Source organism: Acaromyces ingoldii, assembly GCF_003144295.1.
Source record: "Acaromyces ingoldii strain MCA 4198 unplaced genomic scaffold FA10scaffold_5, whole genome shotgun sequence".
Classification (NCBI taxonomy): domain Eukaryota; kingdom Fungi; phylum Basidiomycota; class Exobasidiomycetes; order Exobasidiales; family Cryptobasidiaceae; genus Acaromyces; species Acaromyces ingoldii.
This window is the reverse complement of record NW_020290251.1, coordinates 129465-146821: the sequence shown is the minus strand read 5'-3', so window position 1 is coordinate 146821 and position 17357 is coordinate 129465. Positions and strand designations below refer to the sequence as shown.

Here is a 17357-nt window from a genome sequence, read left to right as displayed (position 1 = left end):
AAGTGGAAGAAAGAGATTTAAACATGTGATCTTACCCCTTTCTTTTATACGACAGACGACAGAAACGACGACATCGACCAATGATGACTCGTCTCTCGCTCGTTGCTGCTCTCGCTGTATGCCTCAGTGGTGCCTCTGCGTCATTACAAGGCCATTCTGAGCACAAACATCGACCGGGGCATGGAGCAGGAGCGCGAGACGAGGTCCTCCTGGCCTCTGGCTATAATGGCACCGTATACAGCTTGGGCTTCACCCCTCCTTCAACGCTCAAGCATGTCGCTGAACCGCTCAAAGTGGGCACCTCGCCCTCCTGGATCACGTACTCACGCGCCGGAAAGCATGCATACGTCACTGACGAGAGCGAGCCCGGCAAAGTCTATGTCCTTGGCGTCAAACACAACGGCGCATTGCATCACATTGGGCAGAGCGATGGCTACGAGACCGGCGGCGACGGGCCCGTGGCGAGTTGCATAGTCAAGCATTGCCTCTTCATTGGTGGGTGGTTCGATTGGCTCCATGGATGAGGCCCGAATGTACTAAGAACTGACTGAGTGGCACAACCTCTCTCACATCAACAGCCAACTACAATTCGGGCTCGCTGGGCATCCAAGAGATCGCACGCAAGCATGAGGGCTCGTTGAAATCAAGCAAGCCGGTCAAGCAGTTTCAGTTCAAGCGCAAGGGTACAGGACCCGTCAAGGAACGCCAAGACCATTCGTACGCTCATGACGCCGTGGCGAGCCCAGATGGGGGCTGGGTCTATGTTCCCGACCTCGGTGCCGATGTCATTCATCACATTCAAGTGGGCAAGACGAGCTGCAAGCAGGCAAAGAGAAGAGGTGGGACGCGCGTTGACGCTGGCAGCGGACCCAGACATCTGGTCTTTTACAAGGATGGCCAGTCTGGGCAGCAGTATGCCTACCTATCCTCGGAGCTAGCTACGACGCTTACGGCGTTCCGGCACGATCCCAAAACGGGTCTTCTCGAGCTGATCGGCGGCCAACCCGTGCCTGCATATCCACCAGGCACTGACAGGGGTGGCTCAGAGGACGCGGGGCCGCAGCTGACAGTGGCCGAGGTGGCCGTCAGCCCCGACGGCCGGTTCGTCTACGTCAGCAACCGCGGCGACTTGCACGAGGACAACATCTCCATCTTTGTCCGGGATGCTCAGACAGGCGCCGTCACTTTTCAGCAGTGGATTCCCTCGGGAGGCAGGAACCCCCGCCATTTCTCGCTGTCCGGCGACGGCAGCTACCTCGCCGTGGCCAACCAGCTCTCGACGAACGTCGTCATCTTCAAAAGGGACGCACAGACAGGCTTGCTGCAAAAGACGGGCGCAGAGGTCGACGACGTGGGCGCCGTCGCCTTTGCTGGATTCCTGCCCTGACCTTCCCATGGACCTTTGCTCCCCATTTGCCAGATCAATTAGTAGTAGTAGTGACAAACTGTATCGCTGTGTACGCAAATATTCAAGCATTGCTTTTCTGAGGAAGTTCCGACCGAACGCAGTCGCATGAATTTAGAGTTGACCGGCCTTCGGGCCGTCGCGCGACACGATCACCACCACCACCTCCACCGACATCGTTCGCTTTGTTAGAACATAGCCATGGCGCCAGAGCCTAAGAAGCTTCACTCGGGCCCAGCTCGGCGAGCCACGCTGCTGGAGCGATTGACAAGCCTCTTCCAGCCCATCCTCATGTATACCGTCGTTTTCACCAACGGCTTCATTCCTGCCCTCATTTCGCAACTTCACAACCTCTTCAATCCCTCCAAGCTGCCCCTCGTCTTTAGCCCCTCGGCGTGGCGCGATGCGATCCTCAAGGACGGGATGCCCGTCATCCTCCGGGAGGGCGACAAGCTCGCCAAGGACTACAAGCAGCACATTGTTGGTCGGTATGCGTCGGGAAAGGTGTTTGAGCTCGGCGCAGGCTCGGGAGAGACGCTGCAGTACTACGACGTCAACAAGGTTGGTCTTCTTTCTTCCCTTTTGCCCTATCCCATCTCTCCTCTAGACTCGATTCGAAAGCTGAACAAAAAAATCCATTTTTCCAGATCTCGAGCCTGTATCTCATCGAACCCTTCGAGGAGCTCCTGCCCTCGCTCTTTGCCTCGATCAAGTCCCGCGGCCCGGGCTTTGAGAGCAAGACAAAGGTGGTGCCCGTCTACGTCGAGAACCGTGGCGCTCTGTCCGACATGGGCGTCCAGCAGGGCACCTTTGACACCGTCGTCCTCGTCCAGGTGCTCTGCAGCATCAGGGACCCAGGCGCTCATCTCGCGTACCTCCAGTCGTTGTTGAAGCCCGGTGGACAGCTGCTCATCGTGAGTCTTTCCCGTCTCGTCTTGCCTTGTCTTGTCTTGCTTTCAAGTCCAAGATGGCTCACTGCCGTCCGTCGAGCGGGGATCAGTTCGAACACGTAGCCTCAAAGAACAGCCTTACGCTCCTTTTCCAGCGCTTGATCAACCCCGTTTGGTCCTATCTCGCCAGAGGCTGTCGCTTGGACCGGCACTCTGCCGATGTCATCCTCCAACTTGGTGGATGGAGCCACTCGGAGATCCTGCGCCCAGAGGAGGAGCACGACGGGGCCCTCTTCCCACGTGCGGCCGCCCGCTTCGTCAAAGCTTGACCTGGCTTGCTACTTCACACCATGAAGAGATTGAATCATGCTATCAGGGATGCGATGGATTGAAAGGTTCTACTCCCTTCTGCATACAATACAAATTTTGCGTTTCAAAGGTCTTCCCCATCCTCCTCAGCGTCCGTCTCAAATTCGACGTCTTCGTCCGAACAGACAAAGCTGCCCCGTTCGTACTCGTCATCGGTCTGCGACCCCCGTGGGCCCCCAGAGGATGATGCCGCCGCGGACGGTCTTGACAGCCCCACTGACGCTCTCGCTCCTCTCCCTGCTGTTGTTGAGCCTCTTCCTCCCATCACGGCGGCGCTGTCTACGCGCGCCCTAACCTCAAATCCAGGTATGTAACGTGCTCCTGCCGACTTCCTGAATGGGCTGGGCGCCGTTTGCGAACTGCGTCAAACCAGATCAGCCTCTTTCCCCAGGCACTACCCTCTGCTGCTGTTGTGACTCACTTGAGACTCTGAAAGTAAACTGCGCTCTGGTGATACCCCTTGGGAGCCTGCGTCGGCTCAAAGTCGCCCACATGCTCAAGATCGCTGCTGTCGGCCATGTCGCTTCCCAAGCCTTCATCGTCCTCGTCGCGCTGGCCATGTTGCTCTTCGTCCGTGTCGCGCTCGGCCTCATGCTGGAAGAGGAAGCGGCTTGTCGGCGAGCGACCAACCCGCTTCTTCTTTTTCTCCCTGGCACCGTTTTGCTCTCGGGCTTTGACCTTTGCTGTGCTTGCTTTCCCCAATGTCCTTCCCCTTTTGGCCTCGCCCCCGTCTTTCTCACTGGCATTCAAAGTTCTGGAGTCGGACTTGCGACGTGCCGTACGCTTTCTCGAGGGAGAGGCATCTTGTGACGACATCACCATCTCTTCCCCTTCGTCACTTGATGCGTGTCTCTTCTTGCCCTTGTTCTTGGGCCCGCCATTTCGAAGCACCGACGCAGGCTGCAACGGCGGGCCCATGGTACTGCTCTCACCAGCGCCTTGTCCTGTCGGCGACGAAGAAGCAACGACGCAGGTCCGAGTCCTCTTTTGCTTTCCCTTAGCCATCCTTTCAACGAACGAATCTTGGCTGCTCAGGATCGACGTGTCTTGCAGCGCCTCGTCAGGATCTCCGGTATCCTTTCGTAGCATTTCACCAATGCGGCTTCCCTCGTCATCATGGCCGTCGTCGTCATTGTCGCTGTTTTCGTTGTTCTCGTCCTCTTCGCTACCTGAAGCTCTCGCTCCGCCTGTCAAGCGAGCCAAGAGAGGATGAGGTCTGTTCCTCTTCTTCAGCAAGACGGGAGACAGGCTGGTCTCTCGTTCCAAGCCCTCTGGTTGGCGCTGCTGTTCTGCAGCAGTCCTGGACGCATCCTGAGTCACGCGTGAAAGGTCCGCCCATTCGAGGCTGTCGTCCAGCTCGTCGTCAAGGGTGCCTTGTGGCTGGCCAATGGCTCGCAATGGTTCCCGACGCTGCTCGAGTCTTGGTCGCTGGCCCTTTGCAAAGGAAGCATCAAACGTGTTATAGTTCTCGCCATCGAATGTCGATTCCACTGCGACAGCGGGAGAGGAGTCCAAAACCAACGTTGCGGCGGGCTGGCCTCGGACGGGAGCAGGGCTCAGCGCTGTGGAACCGTGATATCGGCCGACGCCGAGCCTGCGGCCCCGCCGCTGCTCGGAGGCAGTGCCGTTGCCCTGATTTGACATGGCCGGCGACGAAGAAGAGGAGCTGACGTCCCTTGCTCGCTCCTTGCCCTTGCTACCGCCATCACTGCGCCTGAGCGCGTCAAAGTCGAGGCCTCTAGCGAGCGCCTCGTCGTCGGAGTCGTCGCTCATCCCGTCAATTTTTGATGGCGGCTCCGCATCCCCGGTCGAGGGTTTCTCCTCCTCGCTCGACTCATCGTCAGCTTCACGGTCGCCATTGGATGCTCTTCCCTTTTTACCTTTTCCTTTGCCCTTGCGCAGGTCTGAGACCTTGACAAAGCCATCCAAAGCTCCCTTTGGAATGTTTCGAAAGGGGTCTGAGTTCCTTTTAGGCTTGGACGCCTTTTTGGCCCCCGCCCTATTCTTGCGAATCAGGTCTGGTTCAAATGTGGGCTGGTCCACCTCCTTGAACTCGACCTCGGAGACAATGTCGTCCGGCACCAGTCGAGGTACGTCGTCATAGAGCTCGAAGCTTGCACCAGAGGTGATCTCGTGCTGGATTGACTTGTACGAGTCCTTCGATTTTTGCCAATTGCGCTCTTCGACGCCCTCGGACATGAGCACGACGATGCGGCCGTCTCGTTTTCTCCCCGTCCGGCCAACGCGCTGAAGCATGCGCACTGAATCCTTGACAGCCTCGTAGCATACAATGAGATCCACCTCGCCAATGTCCAGCCCTTCTTCGCCGATCGATGTGGCAACAAGCACGTTGAATTGGCCCTTGCGGAATTCTTTAATGACACGCTCTTGGTCCTTCTGCGTGAAGCCGCGTCCACCGTTGCGATCGGGAGCCTGTCCGACAAAGATTGTCGATCGGATTTCGCCCCTGTCTTCGTTGAGCATCTCCACGATCTCATTGACGCATTCACGGTATTGACAAAAGACCATGGCCCTCGTCTCTTGGCCCTTTTCCTGAAGGTCGGAAAAGTGAGCAAGGAGGACGTCTTTGAGATAGTCCATCTTTGGATGCGACACACGGCCCGAATTGTCCTGCGCCTCCTCGAATACTTTGGTCATGTTTTTGATGATGGTGTTGCTCCTCATCTTGGCTTGCGTCTGCTTGTTCGAAGCCTTGGTACCCCGGCTGTTGACGCCCGTCTCAAGCTCAAGCATCCGGGACGAGAACATGCGCACAGAGTGCTCGGTCAGGTATCGGAGCGCTTCAGCCATCTGGCGCATCTCCTTCATGGCGTGGAAGAGTTTTTGCTGGTAGATGACCGCTCGCTTTCTGGGGTCCGCGTTGGCCGATGTGATCGTGAATGGATGCAACGAGGCTGGATCGGTCTGGTGGACGACGCCTGCTTTGTTGAGGCGTTCGAGAGGGCCGCGCATGAGGGTGCACATACCCTCTTTGAGAGTCGAAACCACACTGCCAAGAGGAACAACGACGGGATCCTCAGACTAAGTTTGAGTGAGACCGTCAGACACCGCTTCTATCACTGCGAAATTGTGACGAGGATCACACACCTTCGTATGAACATATGACCGAATGTCAAGCGCTTTCTCGGAGCGAATTTCAATCGAGTTGATGTGCAGGTTGTCGACGACCTCTTGTACCTTTTCTGTGTTGCTTCCCGGCGTTGCTGTGAGAGCAAGGATGCGGAAGAAGGGGTTTCTGGCAGTGAGGTACCTAATGACGTTTGCATAAGCGTAGTTGCCAGTCGCTCGGTGGGCTTCGTCTGCAATAGTGAAGTGCGTCAGGACAGTATAGAGGCTTTCTGTGTGCTGAGACACGCACCGACGACGACACAAATGACATCTGATGTGTCGATAGCCGAAGAGCAAAGATCATTTTCAAAGGTCTACGTGGTGGGGTCAGCACAGCTCTCTCTTTGCAGAGTTTTCTACCCACCTGAGGGGTCATGTAGAAGATACGCTTCGTTTTCCACTGCGTGATATTGATGAAGAGGGTCAGCACTTGTGCGAGGTGAACTTGAGCCCAACGCACCTCGTCGCCACGCAGAGAAGCCTTTGTGTCTCCGGTCAGCTCGACGGCCTGATCCCAAGGCAAACCGCAGATGCCATGGCAAGCTTGTTGTTGCTGAGCCACCAGCGGCTTAGTGGGCGCCACGAAGATGACTTGCAGGGGGAAGAACCAATGAGCAGGAGAGATCACTCCCATTGAAGAAGGGTCTTTGACTCACTCTTGCCCTTGGGGTACCAGCGATAATAGTTGAGGATGACGACAGCAGCGATGAACGTCTTTCCCAAGCCGGTGGGTAATGCTACCAAGACATTGTTGAAAAGCGCTCGCTGAACGATGTTGAATTGGTAGTCTCTATGCTCCTTGTTCGTAGGATAGACCCATGTTCTCGTCGCCTCACGATCCACCTGCAACTTCATTGCCTTTGGTCTGTAGGGCACATTCGGGTTCCTGTGAATACGCAACATCGCGACTTTGTGGCATGGTCACTTACGCAGGTGGCAACTCGTCCTCGGCGGGAGGAAAGGTCTCGAACACTTCTTCCTCTGGATCCTGTCCATCATCGTCTTCAAATATGTCTTCGTCCCCTTGGTCATCGTCAGCGTCCATCCACGAGCCGCGGACTGGCCGTTTCTTCTTCATGCGGCCACTCGCCGCATACAAAGTTCTGTCCCACTGCTTCGTCGACCTCCTTGCCGTCGCCGCTGATGTGTTTGGTAGGCTTGAGTTCCCTCCAAGGCGCGACGGAGGCGAACTGGCTGCCGCATATCCCTGTGAGCTTCCCGCGACTGCGGTATTGGCATGCGCAGCGGCCTGCCTAAAGACGCCCGGGCTGGGAGCGATGTCGCCGAAGAGTGTCCTCTGCACACCACCTGTCCGGCTTTTCGTTGCAGACGATGACCCTTGCGCCGGCCTCGGTCGAGACGGGCCAGCCTGCTGCTGCTGCTGCTGCTGCTGCTGCTGAGCTGTCCCGCCCGCTCGAGCTTCCGTCTCTGCCTCATCAAGGTGAGCCAGAAAGGCCGAGTCGTCCCATCCGGCCTCGTCGCCCAGGTCATCGGTGTCTGAGAGCTCGACAGCTTCCACGATTGCCTTCTTGGACGGTGGCGGCAATTGTGCGTCCTTCTTTCCTGGCCCCGGCTCCGCTTCGCGCGGCCTCTTGATGTCGCTCGCCGAGCGGGCGGCGGGAGGGGCAGCATTTGCCGGTGCGGCTCCCTTCCCGATCAGCGTCGACTCGAGATTGTCCAGCTGGAGGAGGACCTCCTCATCGAGGTCGTCGATGTCGATGTCATTGTCGTCTTCCATCGAATCGTACAAAAGAAGAGGGTGGTGTGTCGCTTGTGTTGGTGGCGAGGAAGAGTCCAATTTGCGCGTAAGCACTTCGACGCAGGTGTTGGTCTCCGAGGCGCGCTTTTCTTTTCTCAACGCGTCCCTAGGGTGACAGACTTACCAGTCGTCGGCCCACTCAAATATGGCTAGCCCGCCTGGGTGACACTGAATAAGCATAGATAGACAGAGCAAGCTTGCCTGCTAGACGGTTCTTGGTACAGACCAAAGCGATCTATTGACAAGACCGTTGCTCTGACTTCGTGAAAGATGGCGCAGGAAGACGGAAGAGCTTTAATCCGTCACACAGCACTGACGGTAGTGGTAGCCCAGAAAGACACCTTCCGACAAGAATACATTGAGCAGGAAAAAGGGGCAGTAGTAGTGGCAACGAATAGATACAGCAGCATCAACAACGACGGTCCACCCCTGAAGCTCGCTCGCTGATGGCAGACTCAGAATCGCCTCTTCGGCAGCGAGGCCGACGACGATGAAGATGATGACGAAGAGGGCCCCGACGACAGCGTGAGTTTTGACCTCGCTTGCCCCTGTGCCCTCGCCTTGTTCAGCAGCTTCTGCCCTGTCGTCGTCGCCCCAGTCCCCCCACTCGTGCCTCCGCCTCGCTTCCTCGTGCCCCTGCCAGCGCTCAGCCGCGGCGTGCTGACGACCTGCACCTTGCTCCTCTCCTTGTCCTCGCGCTGCTGCCCGTACCTCTCCTTGAGCCGCTTTGCCGCCTGCCGCTTGACCTCTTCCTTTTTCCCCAGTGTGTCGACGTACACATCGCGCCACTTGCGTTTCCTCCCCGTGTCTCCTTTTTCTGCCGTTGGCTCCGTCGTCGTCGTCGGGGGCTCGTCTGCGCCACTGCCGCCCTCTTGATGGAGCAGCGACCGTCGGACCTCTGGGAACTCCGCGAGGCAGATCTTCTTCCAGATGTAGTCTGCCTCCTCGATCAGATGCTGGATTCTCCCGCCCATCTCTCCCGTCAGCTAATTGTGGCGCTATCAGGAGGAGGTTTGCCAAAAGAGCAGCGACTCACCGGAGACTCCTGCTCGAGGCTGAAGAGCTGCCGCGGAGTAGCCCGTTCGAGGATCGGCCGGAGGACGCGAAAGGGCAAGTTGCCAAACGACTCGTAGTCGTTGAGCCGTCGGATGATTGTCCGCTTGCACATTTCCGACAGCGTCAGGTCCACTTTTCGCGGCTGTGTCCGTGAGGGCCCCGCCGTTGCAGAGGAGGAGAGCAAGGGGCCAGACGAGGAGGAGGAGGAGGAGGAGGACGGGTCGGGATGGGCAGACGAGGCTGCAGGCAGAGCATCGTGCACACTCGTGCTTGGTCCAGGACCCATCATGCCTGGCGGCTCTGGCGACCTCTGCCAGTCCTTCATCGTCCTCGCCTTTCTTCCTTCTGCTTGTTGTGGGTCCTGGGACTTGCTCTCGTACCTTTGCTTACGTTGGATCGCCGTTTCCAAAAGAGCGTTCTTTGGTTTCTCGAGGTTCACATCATTTCCTCCACCTATCTGGGCAACTCGCGCTCTCTCGAACACACGTGGGTTTGAGCCCGTATCGTCAAAGAAATCAACCATTGGAGCCGCTCAGGGGGAATGGCGTGCGCTCGAACAAAGCTACAGGGACAGAGGGGGGAGAAAGAGAGAGTGCTAAATGTGGAAGTGTGTGATTGGTTCAAAGAGTGTGACAGTCTGGCTAGCAGAGGGCAAAGGGAGAGGGTGAAAAAAAGGGAAGCTGTAAACCGTGACTGCGGGCGAGAAAAGGTGCATCGGGCGCCAGGCCGCCTCTGCACCATCACCGAGACTGAGCCAGCAGACTCGGCGGAATGAAAGAAAAAGGAAGAGGGTGGTTTGCACCGTCAGAAGCTGATTCGGAAGCCCCGATCTTTCTCGTCGAGGCTGACACTGAGCTTGAAGGCGCGGTTCCTCTCTTCTTCGGTGGCCGTCGGCGGCAAGGAGACGTCGGTGAGCGCAGCAGGGGTGTTTCGGTCCGCTGAATCGTTTCTTCGATGGAGACCGTCTGCCGTCACAGAGGTGTTCGAGGGGCGCGCTGCAGGGATCCAGGCCGAGGGTGCGTCGGTGGAGTGGACGCTGGCAGGAAATTGCTCGCTCGTTCTCGACGACCGACCCGCCTCTCCGTCGGCCAGAAAGGCTGGTCTTGGACTCGTCAACGTCTCGGCCTGCTCTGCGTCCGAGACGTTGGAGGCGGACCACCGTGAGATGACGATTGGCTCAGCACCAGGGACGGTGACAACTTCATTTGCGTCGGAAAAGGGCCCGTGAGCGCTGCTGATGCTGCTGCCGGGTGTCTGAGGGTGTCCTGCCCGGTCTGTCCGGTCAGTGATCGTCTCCTGGCCTTGCTCCTCATCGCCAATCTGATCAGGCGAAGGCAGCAGGATACGCGAAGAGGTGGAGCCTTGGCTGCTTCGCCGGGCCGAGTCCTGCGACTCGCCCACCATGCTCTTCGTGATGGCGGGCGCCGGCTTGCGACGAATGCTGAATGTGCTTCCTGCCGATGCTGATCGCGCGAGGTCTACCGGCCGCCGATCATCGGCCATGGCCGTTTGTTGCCTCTCCAGCTCGGAAGAGGGTTTGCTGGTGACGACGACGATCTCCGTGGACGGCACCCGGCTCGGATTGGAGCTTGACGCCTCGTTGATCGTCGAGAGGTGAGAGTGCGGCAGGAAGATGTTGTCATCGTACGGCCGGTTCTTGCCCTGCTTGTAGAGGCCCAGGCCAGCAACGTTCTCATCATCGGCACCGTCATCTTGGCTTCGCCTGGCATTTTCACGGTTGACAATGTCGTCGACGTTACGAGGGCTGACGGCCTGAGCGTCTTCGGACCCGTTGAAGGCGACCCAGTGCTCAGGGTTTGGCGCCATCGGGTCGTCGTCGGTCGTACGGCGCATCTCGTTGGCCACAGCATGCTCGTGCATGGCCAGGCCGGCAGAATGAACGGGATACATGGGAGCACTGATGTCTCTCTTGTGCTTCGACGTCTTGCCACGACTGCCAACGGCAGCCAGCACCTTTTCGGTAAAGTTGCCGTCGTCCTTGGAAGGAGCACCGTCTTGGGCACCGTCGTTGGTTCCCTTGCGCTTGCGGAAGCAGAAGAAGCAGAGCAACCCAATGACAGCCAGCAAGGGCAAGATGACAGCCGCCGCAATCTTGCCGCCGGACAGGCCACCGGAATGCGACGATTCGGAGGCCGCGTTCTGCAGCGAACTGGTTGCTGCTGCCCCAGTCGCGGCGTTGGAGGCCGTCGAAGCGGTGTTGTGCACCGCCGAAGAGGAAGCGGCAGAGGAGTTAGAAGAAGCCGAGGTCATCGCAGGAGCGCTCGACGTTGTGACTGGTGTGCTGGAAGCAGTCGAGGACGCGGCACCAGCGTAAATGCAGCTGGTGTCGGGGCCCTGCTGGACGTTGAAGACGGAGCTGTAGCTCGTGATGCTCATTCCAGGGGCGTTGACGACGAAGCGATAGCTACCGGGTTCGAGACCCACCGAATTCCAAACCCACGAACCATCAGTCATGGGGATCGAGGCAGCACCGGCGAGATTGGCTGGTGTGCCTCGCTTGACCGCGTCTCTCTCGCTCCTCTTGGCCCTTCTCTGCTTTGTGAGACGGCTGGCCGAGGAAATGACGAGCGACCGACGATCGAGGGAATTGGTGTCGCCGACGCTTTCGACGGCAATGGCAACCTTTTGACCGACCTCTTCGACGGTGGAGCCGGTCCATTCCCAGCTGACTGTCGCCGGCTCGCACGTCACTACACTCGTCGGTGGCGTCACAACGAGATTGCCGGAGGAGAAGTCTTGAGCCTCAACAGCAACGAACATCGCTGCGAAGCCGGCCAAGGCAGCCACCGGAAGTCGTTGGTACATCATGGTGATGGTGATGCTGAGAAAGTTGTTCCTGGGGGTAGGGTAGATCAAGGTCGCGGATACTAATGTCAGTTGCCTGTGAGCCAGGGCTGAGGCAATGTGATTAAACAATGTTCACCTTCTTCTTTCTTTCTTTCTTGAATCTCGAGAGGGGCAGAGACTGGGCGCGGCTGATTCTACGTCCGCGAACTTGGCGATTTCGCCTGTGCTGTGGTGCTGATGTGGTGCTGTGCTGCTGAGTCGGGTATCAGAACAGGAACGCTCAACGTCCGCCGTTGCTGCTGTATGCTGTAAAGTTGTAATGGGGAGCGGGGCTGTGCGGGCGTGACTTTTTTTTCAGTTGGAGCAGAGCACTTCTTGGCTCAGGGGAGCGCTGCTTGAAGATGTTGACGCGTTTGATGCTATTCGCAAGAGTCTCGACGGAGAGGGGTAAAGGGTGCGGCGTGCTTGTCGTCGTAAACCTGTACAGACGAGAGAGCGGGCGGTTTGATGATCCTGTATTACCAGGGAGAAAAAAAAAAGCTGGAACGGCTGGCCGTCGACCTGATGAGACGCGATCACGGAATTCCTGAGAAAGGCGAGTATCGTCGAGGAGCGGCGGGCCGTCCTATCAACGGAAGCCAGCGTGGATGAACGAGAAGAGAAAAATGAGAGATTGACAATGCTGTCCCTTGAGCACCCGTACCAAGGGGATTTCACGATTCGATGGTAGGGGGAGGTTAGAGGAAGGGTTGAGGATGATGTAGCCAGGCTAGAGGGATGGGTCGAACAGCGACGGCTAGCAACCACCCTCTTTTGTGGAATGGGGAGGGGCAAGGTGGCTTTAGTCCAAATTTCGTGCCTTATTCTGTTAGGTTTTATCCCTCCCTTCCTCGATATAAAATTAGAAGTAGCCCATATAGGCTCGGCACGTGTTGCTGCAGCTTTTTTGTATTCACGGCATCCCGCGCTTGGCCTTGTTTGTTTGCATCGAGCACGGCTGTGAACATCGTCCAGCCCACCCTCATCGAAGAAACTTCTTAAAAGAGCGGAACATCTCCTCGCGAGGGACCGGCCTCTCTCTGCGGACCTACTCCTCCCTTCCCTTTCCAAGCCTTCTCTTGTTTCCTGTCCCTTTGTGTGACGAGTGTTGCGTACCTCTATTGAGAATGCTGACAATGCGCGGGCAAGCGTTCCCCTCAAACACTTTGCCAGCTCCTCGCCGCTCTTATTGTTGTTTAACATCTCCCAGCCTCTTACGCTCATCTTAGCTCAATCTGTGGTTGGGATGTAAGGATGTCGGTTGCATTTCCTGTGTCAGTCTTACTATTTGTGAAGAAGAAAGAGACGGGTGAACCAGACGAAAATGGGTCTTTGGGTGCAATGGGCAGTAAAGCGCCCGGCATGACCGTCAAATCACTTATAGATTGAGATGGAAGCTACCAAGCGAAGGCTTGACCTCTCATTGGAGTTTAGAAACGACAGAGAAGAGGAGAGACTACGTTGAAGAGCTGATGCCATGAATTGCGTTTTGCCTGTCATTGTTCCCCATTAACAGTTTCCCGATCTGACCGAATCGCAACCCTGGGGGCACCTGCCAGCAATGCATCGATAGGCTGGCCCATCCTTGGGGTCTGGGTAGCCGCGGCATTTGCAGCAGAGCATTATTTCATTGGGTGGTCTTCGAAACGAGAAAAATTAACGGTCAGCGTAAGATCTGATGCCTTTCAAGGTTTACTCACGGATTGGGTCGTCGCTGCACACAGTCCGCCCGAGACATGCTGGCAAGGCTTGCGATGATCGCAAGTGCACTGATAAGGGCTAATTTTCCAAAGATGATCATGCTGACGTGCTGCCTACTTGTCTGTGAGGGTCACAATGCTCACTTGAAGGTTATTCAGAGAGACAGCTGAGATCGATGTGAGGGTAGAGAAATGAGATGGTGGACGACATATTTGCCATTTATACCCCTACAAAGTACGCTGCTCAATACGCAAGACCGATAAGATATTGCCAACACATAAAAGACACGCAGAGGCCGACTTGACGGACAAGCGGTGACGGAACGGCTGAGCGGGAGTAGCGTTCCGTCTGTGCCACTGGCGGTCTGCTGGCGCCCGCCAAGAGCGCTCTTGCTACCGTGATAGGCGGCATTTGCACCCCACGGAACTCACTCTCCCCTCCTGGACGATGCTGTCATTATTTTGCCCTTGGACAGGAGGTCGGACTTGAAGGTTTCCCTTGGCAGCGCTCTGTTAGATTGGCAATCATCATCAAAGTCCAGTCCAGTAATTCAGTAAGTATCCAGCCTCCTCATTCCACACGAGTCTCATCGACGCCTCTATCGCAAGCAGGACTTCAAAAAGCTCGGCGCCCGTCAAACTCCGCTGACACCCTGCTGACAGCCCTCCCCTCAGCCTCAGAGCCAGTTCCTCGGCTCGCATTGTTCCCATAGCCTCCACCTAGCGTGCATTGAGGAGAACTCTTCCGTTACTGCGAGTGCCGCGACATTACAGACACAATCTCAACGTCAAAACAGACTGTGTCACTAGAGAAAAGCACTCTGATTTCTAAGGCCGCCACCGGCGCTCGCTTTCTACCGACGTGAATGAAGTGTATACAAGAAGAAGAGCGGGGCTGGGTGACCATCTACGACCCAGGAACTCTCCAGCTGGGGGAATCGGCATTTTTTTCACATTCTTTTTGATCCTAGGAGAGGATAGTGGCCGGAGAGAATATACAATTCACGAGCGTTGCTGGACAGCGAGAGAGAGCGCCAGGTCAGAGCCGGCCCGGCAGTCATGCCGACACACCGACCTTTGCGCCGATGCCCGAGGCAATGTCGGGGTGGACACGAGCAAAGACGGCGAGCTGCCGCTTGATGATGTTCTTGTCGGCGCAGCCGCTGATGTGGCCAGAGACGTTGTTGATGAAGCGCTCCTTGGCAGCGGCGTCGAAGACCTTCTCCCACAGCGCGCGAGGCTGCTCGAAGTCCTTGTCGTCGACCTGCGAGAGGAAGTGCTCGATCTGCGAGGCAGCCATGGCCTCGTGGGCGACGGCCGTCGTGGGTCGCTTCGAGTACTGAAGCGGCTTGACGCTGCTCTGGTAGTTGGGCCGCGATCCCTGGTTGCCGTTGACGGCCATGAAACCGTCGCGCTGGAAGTTGGCCACGGGGACCAGGGGCGCATTCACAGGGATCTGCTGGTAGTTGACGCCCAGGCGGTGACGGTGGGTGTCAGGGTACGAGAAGAGGCGCGACTGGAGCACCGGGTCGGCCGATGGCTCGATGCCGGGCACAAGGTGGCTGGGGCTGAAAGCCACCTGCTCGATCTCGGCAAAGTAGTTGGATGGGTTCTTGTTGAGCGTGATCTTGCCCACGGGACGCAGCGGGTAGTCAGAGTGGGGCCAGACCTTGGTCAGGTCAAAGACGGAGTGGCGGAAGTTCTCGGCTTGCTCCTGCGTCATGGTCTGCACGCTGACGGTCCAGCTGGGGAACTTGCCGGCCTCGATCGACTCGAAGAGCTCCTGGTTGTGAATGTCTGGGTTCTCGCCTGCGAGCTTGACGCCGTCCTCCTGAGTGTAGAAGTCGACGCCCTGGTCGGACCGAACGTGGACTTGAACGTAATGCCACTCGCCCTTGTCGTTGACAAACTTGAACGTGTGGCCCGAGTAGCCGTGCTGGAACGCGTGTCCCTTTGGAATACCACGGTCGCCCATCAGGATCATGACCTGGTGAACCGACTCTGGGTTTTGTGAGAGCTGGTGTGTGGCAAAAGTTCGATGTCAGCGAGGGAGGCAACCGCAGCAAGTTCAGCAAGGCAAGCAAACTCACATAATCCCAGAACATGGTGGCGTCCTTGAGGTGGGTCTGCGGGTCTCGCTTTTGGGTGTGGATGAAGTGGGGGAACTTTGCTGGGTCGCGCAGGAAGAAGATGGGCGTGTTGTTGAAGACCCAGTCGAGGTTGCCCTCCTCGGTCCTCATCTTGATCGCAAAGCCACGGGGGTCACGGGCCGTGTCGGCAGAGCCCGACTCGCCACCGACGGTGGAGAAGCGGAGGGTGAGGGGCGTCTTCTTGCCTTGCTCGAAAAGCTTGGCGCACGAGAGATCCGAGATGTCGTGCGTGGCCTCAAAGACACCGTGGGCACCGCCGCCCTTGGCGTGGACGACGCGCTCGGGGATGCGCTCCCGGTCAAAGTGGGCGAGCAGGTCGATGTGGTGGAAGTCCTGGAGCAGGAGCGGTCCACCGATGGGCTTGTTGCCGCCCTTGACGCGCTGCGCCTCGTAGGGCTCCGAGTAAGGTGCACCGTTGGACGTCGTGTAGGCGACGGCCTCGGGACCAGAGCTGAAGACTTCCGCAGATGGCATTGTGATGGCTTATCGTGGAGGAAGAGAAGATTGGTTATTTGTGAAAGAGGGAAGACAAGGGTCGCTTGGGTTAGCCCTTATAACGCTGGCGACCCACATTCGGCCTCCCGCCATCGGCCTTCCTCCCTGAGGTGGAGGCCTAGTGTGGCTGGGCGCCCAATCAGACTTAAGCGAATGGCGAGACGTAAGAAGCTCTAAAAGGCTTGACTATCTTTAATTTAGTCTATGCTTCAGCAGGCAGCCACACTGGTATTTTGCCACAGGAATACAACAAACGGAAGCCCGCCTCATTAGGAAATCGGTCCCCGTCTTTGTATTACTAATCAAAGGCCTGGTCAACCCCCGCGCGCGCCAGACTGGATGGCACCTTGGTCTGTGCATGAACGGACTGGAGGCCGCCGCCGGGTCCTCCCTTGTCGTAAAGAAGTGTGTCCTGGCTTTTCGTACAGAGCGGCCACCACGATGACGATGATGTCGATAATGATGAGAGGAGAGCAAGATATGACGACTGGAGTGTATGACATCACAGTCCATGTTAATATGTGGCTCTTGACTTTCGAACTAAGATCAGATCTTATCGCACCTCCAACGCAGCCGCCAAATAATTTTACCGCAGGATCAGACGGCAGCACTGCGGATAATCTGCGCCAGCAGGGGCGCCCTTCTGTTGCCGATCACTGGGCCGTTGATATTCCTCTCCCGATAGTAAAACGTCAGGGTCAAGAGTTCTTACTTACCTTGGCCACTTTCCGATCCAAGAGGTGGCGGTCTTTCTCTCGTCGCACTTAGACGGCTAGGCAAGATATTTTATTGAACGAGCGCCTGAGCTCTTTCATTCCCCTGATGGTGTCCTGTGAAGCTTTTCAACTTTTCTTAATTAGGGATACAAAGCTTGGCAAGGGACAGAGCAACGATTGAGCATCTGGAGAAAGAAAGAAGCAAGCCGCCGCAACGTCTTTACAGCAGCAGAACCACTGCAATTACTTCTTGGTCCTATACATTATCTCCATCGAGCTGAGATTAGGCATCTTCCCAAGCTACTCCGAACTTACGAGATACGACACGACAACAAGTGAGTGAGTGAGTATCTGAGAGAAAGGTGCCCACTCTGAAAAGGATGCACCCAATCGTGAACCGTATCGATGGTGAAGAGATAAACCAGATGGTGGGCGTCAGCATGTGTTTTTGCACTTTCTGATTCGGCCAATGACTTCGCCGAGTAGGACGTATGCGACGCCTTTACAAGCTCGCGGAGTAAAGTCTGAACATCTGGCCGTGTGTCGTTCCCGAAAACGAGGTGCAGCGCGACATTTTGAGTCTTGCTCGCCACTTCTGTCGACTCATCTGTCGTGCTTTCAGTTCAGTGCACGTAGCTTTGACGGGACAGGGTTGTCCGTGCCCACGACAAACCCATGTGCGAAACAGAGGCAAGTTCTTAGGAGGAGGAAGGGGGGGGGGGAGGGGAAAAGGAAGGGCAACGTGCGCCTGTGATGAAGATACAGATACGGAGACACATCATTGGGTTGCTGCGACCTCTCAGGAGCAGTAATGACTAGCATTCGTCACGGCATTTGCTGA

At 56.9% G+C, this 17357-nt stretch overlaps 7 protein-coding genes across 7 annotated transcripts; 2 read left to right on the top strand and 5 right to left on the bottom strand.

Moving 5' to 3' along the window:
* Window positions 1–83: 83 nt before the first annotated feature.
* Window positions 84–1387, top strand: FA10DRAFT_295653 (putative isomerase YbhE; the record flags this gene model as incomplete). The annotated part of the gene is made up of 2 exons (XM_025524478.1): window positions 84–495; window positions 579–1387. The coding sequence occupies 2 exons, from the start codon at window positions 84–86 to the stop codon at window positions 1385–1387; spliced, it is 1221 nt and encodes a 406-aa protein (XP_025375289.1).
* Window positions 1388–1554: 167 nt separating this feature from the next.
* Window positions 1555–2741, top strand: FA10DRAFT_268311 (hypothetical protein). Its single transcript, XM_025522274.1, has 3 exons — window positions 1555–1966; window positions 2053–2319; window positions 2406–2741. The coding sequence occupies exons 1-3, from the start codon at window positions 1607–1609 to the stop codon at window positions 2622–2624; spliced, it is 846 nt and encodes a 281-aa protein (XP_025375288.1). The 5' UTR covers window positions 1555–1606; the 3' UTR covers window positions 2625–2741.
* On the bottom strand, window positions 2500–4771 carry FA10DRAFT_154177 (hypothetical protein). The gene is made up of 3 exons (XM_025518119.1): window positions 4545–4771; window positions 3086–4485; window positions 2500–3023 (listed from the first exon to the last, which is right to left on the bottom strand). The coding sequence occupies exons 1-3, from the start codon at window positions 4587–4589 to the stop codon at window positions 2729–2731; spliced, it is 1740 nt and encodes a 579-aa protein (XP_025375287.1). The 5' UTR covers window positions 4590–4771; the 3' UTR covers window positions 2500–2728.
* FA10DRAFT_232603 (P-loop containing nucleoside triphosphate hydrolase protein) lies at window positions 4672–6696 on the bottom strand (the record flags this gene model as incomplete). The annotated part of the gene is made up of 6 exons (XM_025518913.1): window positions 4672–5706; window positions 5773–5984; window positions 6044–6107; window positions 6158–6193; window positions 6254–6384; window positions 6450–6696. Coding segments are annotated over 6 exons (1725 nt in total), but the record flags the coding sequence as incomplete, so codon positions are not given.
* Window positions 6697–7819: 1123 nt separating this feature from the next.
* On the bottom strand, window positions 7820–9146 carry FA10DRAFT_268310 (hypothetical protein). The gene is made up of 2 exons (XM_025522273.1): window positions 8589–9146; window positions 7820–8508 (listed from the first exon to the last, which is right to left on the bottom strand). Exons 1-2 carry the CDS (start codon window positions 9129–9131, stop codon window positions 8008–8010), a joined length of 1044 nt encoding a protein of 347 aa, XP_025375285.1. The 5' UTR covers window positions 9132–9146; the 3' UTR covers window positions 7820–8007.
* A 209-nt stretch (window positions 9147–9355) lies between these two features.
* Window positions 9356–11630, bottom strand: FA10DRAFT_268309 (hypothetical protein). Its single transcript, XM_025522272.1, has one exon. The coding sequence runs from the start codon at window positions 11435–11437 to the stop codon at window positions 9413–9415; it is 2025 nt and encodes a 674-aa protein (XP_025375284.1). The 5' UTR covers window positions 11438–11630; the 3' UTR covers window positions 9356–9412.
* Window positions 11631–13980: 2350 nt separating this feature from the next.
* On the bottom strand, window positions 13981–15828 carry FA10DRAFT_268307 (catalase). Its single transcript, XM_025522271.1, has 2 exons — window positions 15246–15828; window positions 13981–15172 (listed from the first exon to the last, which is right to left on the bottom strand). The coding sequence occupies exons 1-2, from the start codon at window positions 15777–15779 to the stop codon at window positions 14213–14215; spliced, it is 1494 nt and encodes a 497-aa protein (XP_025375283.1). The 5' UTR covers window positions 15780–15828; the 3' UTR covers window positions 13981–14212.
* Between the last annotated feature and the right edge of the window lie 1529 nt (window positions 15829–17357).